We start from the raw sequence: 14,606 nt of genomic DNA, 5'->3' as shown, positions 1-14,606 counted from the left end.
CAACATGATCAGTAATTTTGTTAGTATGAAACTAGTAGCAGTTGTCTATATACGTAAGCCATGTGTACGTCCGTTAACAACAACATATTTGCTGCAAACAGACTATATCTGATTTCGTCAGTTATATTAAAAGCAGCGCACCAAGCCAGACTGTATGCGTCGTAAGCCCGTATTTCATGGTATATCGGTTTTATTTTATGTTGTTTTCCGTTATTGATTTATTCCAATTGATTCGTATGTTATCGTTAGTGTTAGCAATGTTTGGGTTTGCAGACTATCTTACGCCGTTTGCCATACTCTAGTGGATTTCAAGATGGCATACCTTATTGGGTTAACGGTAATCACTGCAGAGACCTTTTGTCAAGTGAAAAGGTAAGCAAACAAACCTAGAGTGCAATATTACAGCATAACAAGTGCTAACATCAATTTTTTGATCTATTTGCAGATATTGATTCCTACACTATGGCAATCTGAAAAGCATTGGGTCTTATACGTGATGGATTTACGCGAAAAACAACTATGGTGTTACAATTCGTTGGAAGTTGACAGTGGTTTACGGCTAGACATTTCCCATCTCGTAAGTTTCAATATCTATGTGAGGAACAAGTCGTGTACTGGGGTCATGAATTTACTGTCGGTCGCATTATTCTCAGATCGGTTTCCTCAAAGCCATTTTGGGAGTCGATGCTAGCGAGTGGATCTATCGCACGACATACAATGCTCCTTTACAAGATAATGACGTTGATTGCAGGGTATTTGTAATGAAGTACATTGAAGCAATATACAATGGTGAAGAACCCTTTTTCGACGTTGTATGCCATTTTTTCGCCTCTGTTATTGGGGATTAAGTGCATGTCTATTGCTTCTACTTTACAATCTGTTTTTGCAGGTTGATATACCCGGATTCCGCGAAGAACTCTGCAAAAAATTGATGTCCTTTCTAATTGCAGAGGAGAAAGTGAAGGAGGCCTCGCGAGCATCTAAAAGGCTTACAATTGATAAAAGATGTGCGCTCAACCGGTGTGGTTGACAGTCGCTGAGTGAGACTGCGATGTATTTTAATGAACAAAGACTTCTAATGTTCGAAATGATAATATTCAACATCGCTATGAAATGTTGTATGCTTAAACATCGCTTTATTGCTGGCATATGAAAAAAGTTGTGAATAACGGCCATTAATGTAGCTTTCGTATTTTACGAATAGTACGAAGCGATACGCTTAGTGGTCTACCGTCAACTACACTGCTACCACCATGAAAACTTGTAGACATATGACGTTTCCTTCAATTATGATCTTGCAGACATATGAAAAAAGTATAAATGGACACGACAACTGCGTCAAAGCCACCTATACGCAGGAATTATCGATTTGTCGGTGTGAATTATCGATTTGTCGGTTCCTTATTCGCGAAGCAAAGTGGAAGTGTGTGTTGTGTCAATCAAATATTAATGAAACATTTTATCACCCTCCGTCAGTTTTCAAGTATATACGTCAGTTTCATTAAACCAAAAGCAAATCTTCAGTAAAAATGCACTCCGCATTAATGAAATTGAACAATGTGGGGGCTATTCCAAATATTAATCAATGCGATTGGACCGAATTTTTCGATCTCAAATAAATCCAAAAGTACGTCCAGACGCGTCCCAAGAAATCGCCTTAGGCGTACCTTACCGTAGGTTCAACAATACAGCGATTTCTGAGAATAAACACCAAAAGCAAATCTTCAGTAAAAATGCACTCCGCATTAATGAAATTGAACAATGTGGGGGCTGTTCCAAATATTAATCAATGCGATTGGACCGAATTTTTCGATCTCAAATAAATCCAAAAGTACGTCCACACGCGTCCCAAGAAATCGCCTTAGGCGTACCTTACCGTAGGTTCAGCAATATAGCGATTTCTGAGAACAAACCTTTCTTATTGATACGTTCACTGAATGCGATTTTTAGAAATATCTATCTTCGTACAGTATTTTTCATTACTGAAGAACAACTTCTACCAGCATTGGTTATGCGCATACGACACAAAACTATTTCTGATTACGATTTACATTTCGTAGAACACCCGTCACCGGAACGAGATGAACACCCGTCACCGGAACGACGGCTGTGCTGAGACCTCCTCGCTAGGGAGAGGAAAAAGACGTGGTGGAGCTTCTGCTGGCCATCCTCAGCGCGACTGCACCGACTGGGTTGCTGTCGAGGAGGAGGGCGAGAACGGTGATGGCGGAGCTCCTTAGGTTATACAGACAGAACAATCGATATGTTTCACTTCACATATTTTGTTTGTTGTTCTTTTTAAACTCAATCAATTGTTCGCATATTTCTTCGCGTATTTCCGGCATAATATCTTGCAACAAAACATGTAATGTGAAACGAATATATAACATGAATAAACAATAACATCGGATACAAAGCTTATACAGCGTGGAAAGTAACATCTATTCCATTGTATATTGCTTCAATATGCTTCATTACGAATATGCCACAATCGACCCCATTACTTTGTAAAGGAGCATCGTCAGCACAGAGCAACATCCACTCGGCAATGTCGACACCCACAGCCTCGTTAAGGAATCCCGCCTGTGATAAAGGGATAATATATTACACTCTGATCCACCTCGAATAGCTACGATTCATCTATGGCCACAATCTTACCAAATGCATAGCGTCGCGTTCTACGCCACTGTGGCAGTCCAATGAGTTGTAGCACCATAGTTGTTTTTTCAGAAAATTCATTTCGTATAGGACCCAATGGTCGGGATTTTGCCAGAGTGTAGGAAGTAAAATATGCGAATCGAAAAAATAATTTCTCATTCCAGAGATATATCGTGATGGGGATGTTACGACTAAACCTTGGAGAAGAGGTTTGTTCACTTACCTTTCCAAATTTCGAAATGTTTAGGCACTCATCATCGTTGTTCCAACAAGGTTCTGCATCTTTGAATCCAATGTTGTATGGCTTTCGCCGGACGTACATCTGTTGCACGAAATAGTAAGATTTAACCATCAAGAAACTTGAGTACGTAATAAAAACAAAGAAAACAACAGCGGAACAACCATACCATGAAATAAGGGGTGATGATGCGTATTGTATTGCTCGTTGGCTTACTCTGGATGTAATGGACAAAATCACACATTGTCTGGTTGCACAAATTTACGAACTTCAAAACATACAAACCGGAACGACCTAGAAATTGATAGTGGTTAAATACTTACAAAATTACTGATAGTGTTCCCAACTGCAAATTCATCTTGCATCTGCTCGATGTCATCTACGCACTCGTCAGGGCATTGCCGCCCAACCTTGCCTGTGGATGTTGAACTGTGTGCACCATGAGCGTGGTATTCAGGATTCGACATTGAAATTATTGTCTACAGTAAACAACAATAGTCCAAATACGACATGAAAAGGCAAATGTTCACTAAACCGCTCAGGCGTTTCAAAAAATATACGTCTTAAGCGCTAATGCTGGTACTGTGGATGTGGTTGTGTTCTTCTTCAGCGCCGTGTCTGGCCGTTTTGCTCCCATCGTCCTCTCCGTTGCCGTTGTGCCTGGTCGTATTGCTCCCATCGTCCTCTCCGTTGGCGCCGTGCCTGATCGTTTTGCTCCCACCGTCCTCTCTGTTGCCCCCGTGCCCGGTCGTAGTGCTCCCATCATCTTTAGCGTCGTGCCGGGTCGTATTGGCCCCGTAGTCGTCTTCTTGGACGTCATGGCTGGTCGTACTGCTCCGATTGTCCCCTTCTTCGGCGCCATGCCTGAACGGAGATATCGATGATACCTTTGCAACGCAGATACGGAAACGCCGTCCTTGGTCAAATACAAAGGTAAAGTCCTTTAATGTCCCACCCTTTTTCGAAAACAGCCCGCTAATTAAATGATTGCGTTTTAAATAAATAAAAATACTTCGTTTCGCATGCCGCCCTTTTTCCGATAGACGCCGCCAAATTAAATGATTGCTTTCGAAGTATTTAAAAATACCGATCTCCACAAACCGCCCTTTTTTCGAGTCATGGTGATCTCAAAAGAATCAAACTGGAATGTGTTCGTCTTATCATTCCATTTATTTACCAGGTGGGTCATGGTATTCCAGCAAGTTTCAAAATATTGTTGGTCCAAAAGGCCACCGAAGTGCATATTTCGTAATCGGTCCTTCTGATATGCACTCAGCTGACCATACCACGATAAAACTACAGGCCATTGACACCGACCTCCGAGCTTTTCACCTAGTGCTCTACTTCTCCTGTGAACTCCCTGTAACACAAAATAACATATTATTCCTATCAATTATAATTTAGTTCCATTTGTACTTATAAATACTATTTTACTAACCGCTATAAATAATATTGGTTGCAGACAGACTATCACAGTAATCGCTATACAAATTAATACCTAACACAGTAATCGCTATACCAAAATCGCTAAACATGTTATTAAATCTTCACAGACAGAACGAATATATTTACCTTGGTCGCTATTTTATGCTGTTTTCCATCCAACCTGGGACTTTCTGGTGGGTCCACTGCCTCCAATTGCATTTCAATCTCCATCTTTACCGGCTCCACCATCGCATGCCTTTCTCTCGCCCTCCTTCTTCATCCTTTCTCTATCCTTCCTTTTCTCATCCTCCTTCTCCTTCCTTTCTCTCTCCCTTTTCTCTGCCTTCTTCTTCTGCTTTCTTTCTCTCTCCCTATTCTCCTCCTCCTTCTTCTCCTTCCTTTCTCTCTCCCTTTTCTCCTCTTCCTTTCTCTGCTTCCTTTCTCTTGCCCTTTTCTCCTCCTCCTCCTTCTGCTTTCTTTCTCTCTCCCTATTCTCCTCCTCCTTTTTATCGTTCATTTCTCTCTCCCTTTTCTCCTCTTCCTTCCTCTGCTTCCTTTCTCTCTCCCTTTTCTCCTCCTGCATCCTTTCTCTCTCCTTTTTTGCCTCTTCCTCCTTCTCCTTCCTTTCTCTCTGCTTTTTCTCCTCATCCTTCTGCTTCATTTCTCTCTCCCTTTTCGCCTCTTCCTCCTGCTTCTTCCTTAACCTTTCCTGCACTTCCTCCTCCTGCTTCTTCCTTTCCCTTTCCTTTTCTTCCTCCTCCTTATCCTTCCGCCGCCTTTCTTTCTCTTCCAGTTCTTGATTTCTTCTTTCCTGGAATTCTTCCTCCTGCTTCTTCATTTCTCTTTCCTTTTCTTCTGCCTCCTCCTTCTTCTTCCGTTGCCTTTCCTTCTTTTCCTCATTCTCCTTCTCCTTCTCCTGCCTTTGCATTTTCTTAGCTTCCTCAAACTCCTTCTCCCTCATTCGCCTTTCCTTTTTTTCCTCATACTGAGGAATATTCTGTTCCTTCTTTTCCTCCTCCTTATTCATTTGCCTTCGCCTCTCCTCCTCCTTCTTCAGTAGCCATGCCTTGTTAAACATTGCACTGCGCTCCAAGTCTCTCCTCTTACATTGTGCTGCAATTTCATCCACTAAATAGCTAACATAACTTTGATACTCCTCTTCATTCTTCTTCATCTTTTCCCTCGCCCGTGCGTCAATCCTCAGCCTTCTTTTCAAATTCTCAACAATATTTCTTGCCTTTGCCTTCTCTTCGTCATCCTTGTTCTGCATCTTTCGTAATTCAGAGTTCTTCCTTTGATCCGCAGCCTCGATATCTGATGGATAATCCTCCGCATAATACGATTCTAAGGCTTTTTCCTTGTTTTTATCGTTCTCAATCTTAAGTATATTTTGGTATCTTTTAAAAACCTTAGATAGATGGGACTGGCGGATCACTTCTCTAATAGACAACCCATAGAACGACGGGTATCTCTAATCTGATGAGGCGCAAACATTGTTAACCTGCACAACACATTACACGATCATCATGATTAGAAATCGTCGGAATATTTGAGTTCATAAGAAACAAATCGTTGTATAAGAAGCAAAGTTCAGATTGAAGAAAGAAACCTTACACGAAACTCACCGAAACGATGAGAATTTGGATATTCCAACTGTTGAGTAAGCAGTGGTAAGATGGAAACAGATGCTCTGGAACAAAGGGAAATGATGCTCCGACGACTCCAGATGAAAGCAAAGAATCTCCGGTAGAGTGCTTAGAGCGAGAATGGATTGTTTCGAACTATTTGAATCCTACAACATAACGCTTGCTATATGCGCAAACTCTGCGGAACGTTCGTTGGCGCGATAACGATGGAGGGCAGTTTTATCCTTTTCACGAACCGACGGTTCAGTTTTCTAGAATTAGGGCATTTATGTCAGTTCGAGGAAGATAAAGCGAATGGCAGTAAAGGGTACTTAAGTCTTTGTTGCAGCACCAAATTACGATGCAGTATGATGCGGACGGTCATCGGAAACCATGCCGGTCTCGATCGTATACGTGGCGTTATTTGGAAGCCCCGAACATGAGATCTCAGTACCGGCCCCTGTTGGGGGGGACATATAACCTGCTTTGGTAAAAGCGTGATAAAAAAGTCTTGTTATATTCCCGTTTTAAACTTTTGTCACAATAGGTCTCTCTCTCTCTCTCAAGCCGGGCACACAATGTCGATGGCTGGCGGCCCGCTATTGAGGCGGCATGGAGCGTCTGGGACGAGAGAGGTTGCACCCATCGGCGTCGTGGTCGCGTTGATTAAGAACAGATGGTGGGGGTCTTCTTCCTACTCCACTTCTGGTAATTCAAGGAAGAAGGAGGAGGAGGGGGAGGCAAAAAAGCGGTCGAAATGGTTCGCTTTGCCCCCTTACTCCGCGGAGTTCGCCTCCATGGTGGGTGTTCCGCAAAAGGGTGAAAGCACCATCACCGCCGCCGCCACCACCACCGCCACCACAGCCTTGAAATGGGTTCTCCGTTGCTACCCCACTCTCCCCAAATGCCTCATTCATAAGCTCTTCCGCTTGAGACGGGTCTCTCTCTCTCTCTCTCTCTCTCTCTCTCTCTCTCTCTCTCTCTCTCTCTCTCTCTCTCTCTCTCTCTCTCTCTCTCTCTGTGAAAGATTGTATATGGGCTAAAAGTTTGTTGCACCCACCAACTGAATTGGATTTAAAACACTAACAACATAGTAATTGCTATGAAGGATGATATGGGTATCTTATAATTCAAGTCCTAGCCCTTCTTTTATGTTGGTGGGTGTGATTGAATGCTCGGACAATGACAATGGGACGTTAGTGTGGTTGTCGTCTCCATTGACGAGCTTGGTGGTGCATACGAAAGTGGTGGCTTCATCACTGATGTTACTTAGTAGTATAGAAGGTGTGCTTTCGTTTAAAAAAAATGATGGAGCGTTTTCTGTTATTTTTTGTGGTCGGATTGCGTGTGCTTTTGAGTACCATCAAGCAGCATCAATGTTGAGGCTTGAGGAGGTACGGTTTAGGCCGTGAGAAAGTGTAATAGGACAAGTTTTGGAAGAATGAAGAAACATGTAGTAGTGGTTCTCATGTAGAGCCTTTGGGTTATGACGGACTAGAAATCGTCAGGATCTCTTTCTTAGGTAGGGTGTGCAGCTGGGAGAACCAAGATGCATTACCAGAAATCCCTTCTTAATGAAAATCTGAGGCTTACTTTCATTGCTGTAGCATGAGGGAACTGAGGGAGATTAGGATTTTGGTCAGTCATTGTGGCAATGATTGGTGTTCTTTTAAATTCAAAATATTGTGGATTTTCTATGAAAAAAATGTATAGATGGGGATATTGCATGTGGATCACAATTTGATATCCTGGTTTATCCAGCTTTCTGCATAAATGCGTGCATCTAAACATCCATGTAAGCATTATGTTTTATTCATGCTTATATTTTGACTCTTCATTTTAGGTTTTAATTATTTTCCTCTTGTTCTGAACATGTAACCTCTGCTTTTCAACTTTACTGCAGGTCAGACGACAATCTGTAAGTCTTAATGATTCTTTTCCAGAAGAAGAAGAAACAAGAACTAGTGGACCTCTCCTTAAAAGGGTATGCTCGACACATTTGGATACTTCTTCATATATGCAATGATTTCTTGTGTTTTATTAACATGGTCTTCCTTGTAATATGCTTATTGTTCGAAGGTATCAGCAAAAGATAAACTCAACTTGGGGGATAAGATTTTTCTCCCTCTGAATGATCAAGATTTGCCCATTTCAAAAGCTGATCATTTGTGCAGTTTGGATGAAATAAATTACATACGGAGTCTTGAGTTATACAAGGTATTGGAGCGAAGGCATTTTGTTTATAGTTTATAGATACTTTATCTTTTGCTGGTTAAAACATGCTGATATTTTTCACCATGTCTAGGATTCAGCCATCCTGGTCATGAATAAACCTCCTGGAATGCCTGTTCAGGTTAGTTATGAATTATTCATTCTTCAGCTTCAAATGAGCCTGTTTGTCTTGCCTTGATTGATGTTTTTCTTGGTTGTGTTTCTATTCCTCAGGGTGGCACTGGCATCAAGATAAGCTTGGATACATTGGCCGCAACATCATTGAAATATGATTGCTCAGAAAACCCTCGGCTGGTATGCTGGGCTCTCCTTTGTTTGGTTGTGATTAGAGGCTAGATACTAGTTTTATATCTTTGAAATATCAATATTGCAACGTGTCAGTATCTAGCATGTTTTTCATTTATAACTAGGGGCCTATTTAGGAGTTTGGTTATAATTGTTGGAACCATAGTTGGCAAACTCATGACTTGGGCTCGGATCGCCCAATCCTTGACTCACGAGTCAGCGGGTCGACTCGGTGAATCGGATGAGTCAGGACTCTATTGTATAGTGTAAGCACATGAATAAGACATGGAAATAATGAAACTTCAAGCTATGTCAACAGTTAAGTTACAATACTATACTGAAGAAGAAAAAGCAATTAACTGTCACAAATCAAGTGCAGAAATACAATGCAGAGGCGCGGTGTTCATGACCTGTCAACATGTTTAGAATGAAACCAATTTCGACTGAAATAGGAATGGCAATTCATGGTCCCATTAGCATATATGGTTATCAACATGTTATCTTTGTAACCTTGTGAAACTGTATTGCAACTTCATCTGGGAAATGCACAGTAAGGAATTAGTCGTATCTGATACTTCTGTTCTAATGAATAAACCAAGAATTTATCCTGTAAGGGAAAGAGCTAGGTTCATTTAGATTTTGTCTTCCAAGTTGGAATAATTTCCATACACTCATTGGCTCATGGTTCTTTTTTCTTTTGGAGGGTTGCTTTTTTTTGGGAGGCGGGGGGGAGGATGGGGGGTGAAGCTAAAAAGGTGGTGGTGGGTTAGTTTTGTTTATGCTGCATTTGTGAAGTCTTAATCCATGTATCATCCAGCTAACTTCTCATACCGCAAGTCTTCTGGGGCTCATACTGCAATTCTTGTAGGGGCTTTATTTTCTTTTTAGTGAAATTTGCACATTGTACAAATTAAAATCAAGGGTTTTGCTATAATTTCATAATTTTCTGCTTTTTGTTTATCATCCCTTTTTCATATTTTCTATTCAACACATTACATTGTATGAAACAACAAGGATTTACTTTACTATACGTATTGTGCAACACGGTAACAATATAGGCTATATATAGCGATATATCACCATTTGCTTCAAAACCTATAAATTTCCCAAAAAACAGCTAAAAAATAGGTATAGTGATATATCATGATAAGTTTTGAATAAAAACCACGATATTTTCCTTTATTTTGTTTGTTTTTTCCCAGATTTTGTCTTCCAAAACAATATGGGCTTAGGAAGAACTAAGAAGCTGAATTTTAAGTTATTCATTTGGGCGAGTTCCTGATTGTTCAATTTATTGATATTTTGTCATCCATTGTTATAGAAAGTAACTATTTTTTATTCTCCCTCTATTATATTTTTTTATTTTTATTTTCACTTTATGGGGTTGTCATGGTCGGACGTCTAGTCTTCTTAATTTTGTGCAAATCTTAGCAGGTTGCACTCTTTATTGTTATTATTTTAATTTTTCTCGTGTCATTCCTTTCTGTTTCACCCCTAAATTTATTTAATTCATGGTATAATCTAAATTTACTTTATGTTTTAATATTTTAGTAGTTTTTTATTTTTCATTTTTGTTTCAATTGAACATTTTTTGCAGTGAAAATTTCCTTTTAAAAAACTACTTTTGCAGTTTTTTTCTTCATCTAAGTTCACATGAGTTTGTATATAAACATTCTTTATTTACATAAGATTAATTGACAGTTGCATCTAATGAAATTAAATTAGTGCCTCAAATTTACTGATTTTATTATATATTTTAAGGGTAACCAAGTTGTTGATAAATTAATGATTGTCGATAATTTAATGATATATAAGCTATATATAGTCGATATGCAATATGAGTGGCAAACGGTAAGTTGCTGATATATTGACTTGTGACCATGTGCAATTCCTCTACATATGCAGTGAGTGTGAGGGATGGTAACTTATAGAGATTTAGAGTCCTGGGTTTACTAAAGAAAAGTGAAAAGCCTTACATAAAGATGTTTGGCCTTTACTCCTTAATCAAGACTGTACTTCATCTACATTTGCTTTAATCATTGGATACGCCAAACAACTCCACTGTACCTTTTTTTAATCATTTCATTCAAGCGTCTTCTGTTCTCCATGCTGTCTGCATATTTGTATTGTCCTCAATTCTGTCAGCATATTAGTAGCATTATGTTTTCTGCTGAATAGACACTGATCATGTGATTTCAGGTCCACAGACTTGATAGAGATAGTAGTGGTGTTTTAGTGATGGGTAGGACACAAGCAAGTGCCTTGTTGTTGCATTCCATCTTCCGTGAAAAAACTTCTGGAGCCACTTATACTGTATGCTGAGATATTTTCTCGTAATTTACTGATTAATCTTTTTATTCATCAAATTAGTCATACTCAATTTATGCTCATAATTCACGGTCCAGGATGCTGAAAATATTAAAAGGATCTTGCAAAAGAAGTATTGGGCACTAGTCCTTGGGACTCCAAGACGTACAAGAGGCATAATATCTGCTCCACTAGCAAAGGTAAAACCTTTTGTTAGTGAATTAAGCTCAATTAACTTTTTATTTTATCTCCAATTGACATGGATGCTTCCGCAGTTCATCTTAGCATGATGGTTCTTTTCAGGCCTATTAGGTACTGAACTTGTATCATAGTATCTCGTGTAACTGATTCCTTTAGTTGGCTATTCCACGCTGGATGTAGAACTTGAGAACATTGCAAAAGCTGAGTTCAAAGCTCCAAATATATTCCGCTGTTCATTTGAAAGTGTTCATGTTTTTTTCTTTTCATTTTTGTCAGTTTCTTGCTAAATTTGTTATTGGTTATGTGTTATGCTTCCTTTTCTTGCTTGGCTTAATCACCCATTGGTACTTGCTTGGTATGTTATGCTTTCTAGGCTTGATTATCTTTTCCCCTCTTTTCGAGTGTAGAGGGGCTGGTTGACAATTGAGAGCCCTTAGCTGTTTTTCGGTGCAACAAACGGCAATAAATCTGGTCCTCGATATATCTTTGTTGATGTCATGCTATAAAGGAAGGAACTTAATCTTGCCTTCTTCAATCTGTTAATCATTTGCTCAATTTGGCTTCCAGGTGGTGCTTGACAATGGAAATTCTGAACGAATAACTATTGTTGACAATGGTAACATCACGTCATCTCAACATGCAATAACAGAGTATCAAGTGCTTAAATCTACAAGCCATGGTATATTGCTAATATTGTCGTCAATTGATCTTATTCATAATGCTGTTGATTTAATATATATCCTTTGCCTTCATGTATATGGAGAGCTTTTGACACATTCATACACGTGCTCATTTATACATGGGTAGTGGCATTCTTGTAGTTCTTGAAAGCAACTAGTTGGGTGTGTTGGATGAAATCAAAAGTGAGGCAATTTAGTGCTTGATTAAGTGTTTGTGCAGCTGTGGCCCTAAAATGTTGTAAGTTCAACTTTTGGTTTCGTTTGCTCCTCTGTGGTGATGAAAGATGCTAATGCATCCAAGGATTGGAAAATCCCTTCTAAAATCCTGACTGTGCCTCAATATGTATGTGTGGCATGTGCTTGTGAGTATGTTTGCACGTGAGAACATGTATGCGTGTGTCTATGATGCAACTAAGAATGCTTCCTTGCAAGTGCATCCATTTATTGGAACCATGTGTGGAATGGTATATAATCATGTGATTGCTGAAACTCTGAAAGCACATATTATATAGCTTCTTTTCTTTTGACTTCACTAAGAATGCTGTTTTACGTGTCCTAATGAAGTTGGTGGCGGTAGAATGTTGTATTAATCATATCATGCTATCTATTATCATGAAAGGCATGGAGTTCAAAAAGCAGCTGAAGTCTGTATTTTTGCTTCTGATGTAATATGTTGCTGGTCCTTCAAATTTAACTTAAACAATTAATCATAAGACCAAGTTTTAGGACAAAAAGTTTGTAGTGGATGAACACTGTAAGACCAATGAAATTCTATAATGATTCTTCTCTTTTGTTATTTATATATGTTCAGGTTTTACATGGTTAGAACTCTCCCCACTCACAGGCAGAAAGCATCAAGTGAGGAACACAAACCATAGATCCATCTAGTTCTCATTCCATATTTTCTAGTCGGTTGTCCTCTCTGATGAGAATTTTTGTTCGATGACAGCTCCGTGTACATTGTGCGGAAGCTTTGGGAACTCCCATAGTAGGAGACTACAAGTACGGCTGGAGGGCCCACAAGAAATGGAAGCCTTTGCTTTGTCCAGATGAGGTAAAAGGGAACAAGAAACATCCAATGCAGAGGGCTCCCCTGGGTCTTGACCTTGAGAAAGGAAGCATACTAGAAGAGCAGCCTGCCCTACATCTTCATTGCAGGCAGATGATTCTTCCCAATGTGGCACTGGTTCTACAGGCATTACAGGCATCAGCACATGTTGATCTTCTAAAAGTAGAGAAGCTTGATCTTGTTGCTCCTCTGCCTTTCCATATGCAGAAAAGTTGGGATATCTTGTCCTCTTGAAGCCAATTCATGAAATCCAACTTTCAATCTCTCACACGCCTGTTATCTCCATTTTTTTTCTGGTTCCCATGGAAGGGAATGAAGTTTCATGGGACCTGCATGAGTTTCTAAGAACTCTTGCAAGGTTGTCATTCCCGTGAAATGCCTTTCTGATGAGGGGAGGTTTGAATGAATTTACGCATGAGAAAAAGAGGTAGGTGGAAAAAGTTGGGGCCTGTAGCATGCTTGCATGGACTTTTCCTGATAGATCAAATTGCAAACAGATCCAAAATAAAATTACCTAGAGAGAGTGAGAGAGAGCCAATCAGGAGGCTTATCTTTCCATATTCGAGAAACACCTGTGATCATTAGATGGGACAAACTTTGAATGACAGCTGTTAGAGCTGTGATACCGTGTATATTGGTAGGCATAGAAGGATCACAGCTTCTGGATAAGTTGATGTTGCTGAAGAGGCAGGAGACCCCTGCCCTTCATTGCAATTCTTAATGTAATGCACTAAAAGCTTTTGGGATGCATCAATAATAATCTGATTAGATACAGAAATATTTCTTAGGGGCATAGTCTATTTTTTTGAGGAATAAAGAAAAGTATATTAGTATGAACATCTAAGGTTACATAATCGATGATGAGAGATCATCGAGATACATGATAAAATAAGAGAGTACAATAACACAATATTTCAGCAGCCAGCAAACGCCGACCTCGGCTAAAGCTCTATAGCAAGAGACGATAGTGAATTCACCATCTTTGGTGAAATGCCATTCAAAGCTGCCGTCCTCTTTAGTTGCGGCAAGATTCATGAATCCCTTTCGTTTGCCAAAAAAACACAATCATGGATATGACATTTGGGAATGAAAGCACACTGAGAAAAAGAGATTAGAGATGATATTACCATAGTAAGACAGGTGGCCGGACCACCGAGGTGGTATCCCATGTGGTAAGCGTGGTCCTGTGCCAAGCTGAAGGCCCAGGTTCGAATCCCTCTGCCACATGGGGCTTAAGAGATATCTGGTAGTGGTCTGCCTAACCCCAGCTTGCCTTTCAAAAATAAAAAAAAAAGAACTTGCAAGGATGTTATGTGGGCTGCCTAAGAGTGAGATGGGCTTGAAGCAGGAGATATCTTGTGCTTGATTATCCTTGGGCACGAGGATGAAGTGGGATATTTGTTCAACTATTTGAGAAGAGTTCCGTTTAGGTGGAGCGCAAAAATCATCTCACATATATCTTTTTCGCAATCTTGCCAAAAAAACTTTAAAGAAATGAGACGAAAAACCGTCCAGGCTGAGGGCTTTCCCGGAGGGTAGGGACCATAACGCCCTCTTGGGCAGGTCCAAGGATGCGCCCACATCTGGGTCGAGCCTATTAAATGGCAAATGGAGACGACCAAACATGTGACCATTTTTCTGAAACAGACCTGAAGTGGGAGGAGTTCAGGGCCACTTTTAAGTAAGCCATCTACCTGAATGAAGAGGATTCAGTTCATACGCCTTCTATTTGAAGCTCTTATGTGCTTAGGGGCATAGTCACAAATCTCGTTCTTGAGATATTCTCGGCAAAGGAAAATATCGGGAGTTTTTTTAGAAAACAAGTTTATCTAGAGAAAAATTCAAGGAAGTCTCTGCAAGTTAAAAAAGAAAACATAAATATATTG

The 14,606-nt window shown here is 40.0% G+C and overlaps 1 protein-coding gene across 1 annotated transcript; it reads left to right on the top strand.

Annotated features, from left to right (window-relative positions):
* The first annotated feature begins 6,524 nt into the window (after positions 1 to 6,524).
* On the top strand, positions 6,525 to 12,985 carry LOC149847750 (Pseudouridine synthase family protein). Its single transcript, XM_090002163.1, has 10 exons — positions 6,525 to 6,884; positions 7,850 to 7,930; positions 8,026 to 8,163; positions 8,252 to 8,299; positions 8,392 to 8,472; positions 10,663 to 10,776; positions 10,869 to 10,970; positions 11,539 to 11,650; positions 12,463 to 12,509; positions 12,601 to 12,985. The coding sequence occupies exons 1-10, from the start codon at positions 6,525 to 6,527 to the stop codon at positions 12,952 to 12,954; spliced, it is 1,437 nt and encodes a 478-aa protein (XP_089858289.1). The 3' UTR covers positions 12,955 to 12,985.
* Positions 12,986 to 14,606: the final 1,621 nt, after the last annotated feature.

Source organism: Nuphar pumila, chromosome 1 (assembly GCF_984573655.1).
Source record: "Nuphar pumila chromosome 1, dmNupPumi1.hap1.1, whole genome shotgun sequence".
Taxonomy (NCBI): domain Eukaryota; kingdom Viridiplantae; phylum Streptophyta; class Magnoliopsida; order Nymphaeales; family Nymphaeaceae; genus Nuphar; species Nuphar pumila.
The sequence above is the reverse complement of the archived record's forward strand: the minus strand, read 5'-3'. Positions and strand labels throughout refer to the sequence as shown.

What these genes read in the sequence shown, in the direction of transcription:
- LOC149847750 (XM_090002163.1), top strand. Translation starts at nt 6,525, where the DNA reads ATGTCGATGGCTGGCGGCCCGCTATTGAGGCGGCATGGAGCGTCTGGG. An exon ending in GGAGTCTTGAGTTATACAAG is followed by an intron (nt 8,164 to 8,251) that starts GTATTGGAGCGA and finishes CACCATGTCTAG; the next exon opens with GATTCAGCCATCCTGGTCAT. An exon ending in TATCTGCTCCACTAGCAAAG is followed by an intron (nt 10,971 to 11,538) that starts GTAAAACCTTTT and finishes TTTGGCTTCCAG; the next exon opens with GTGGTGCTTGACAATGGAAA.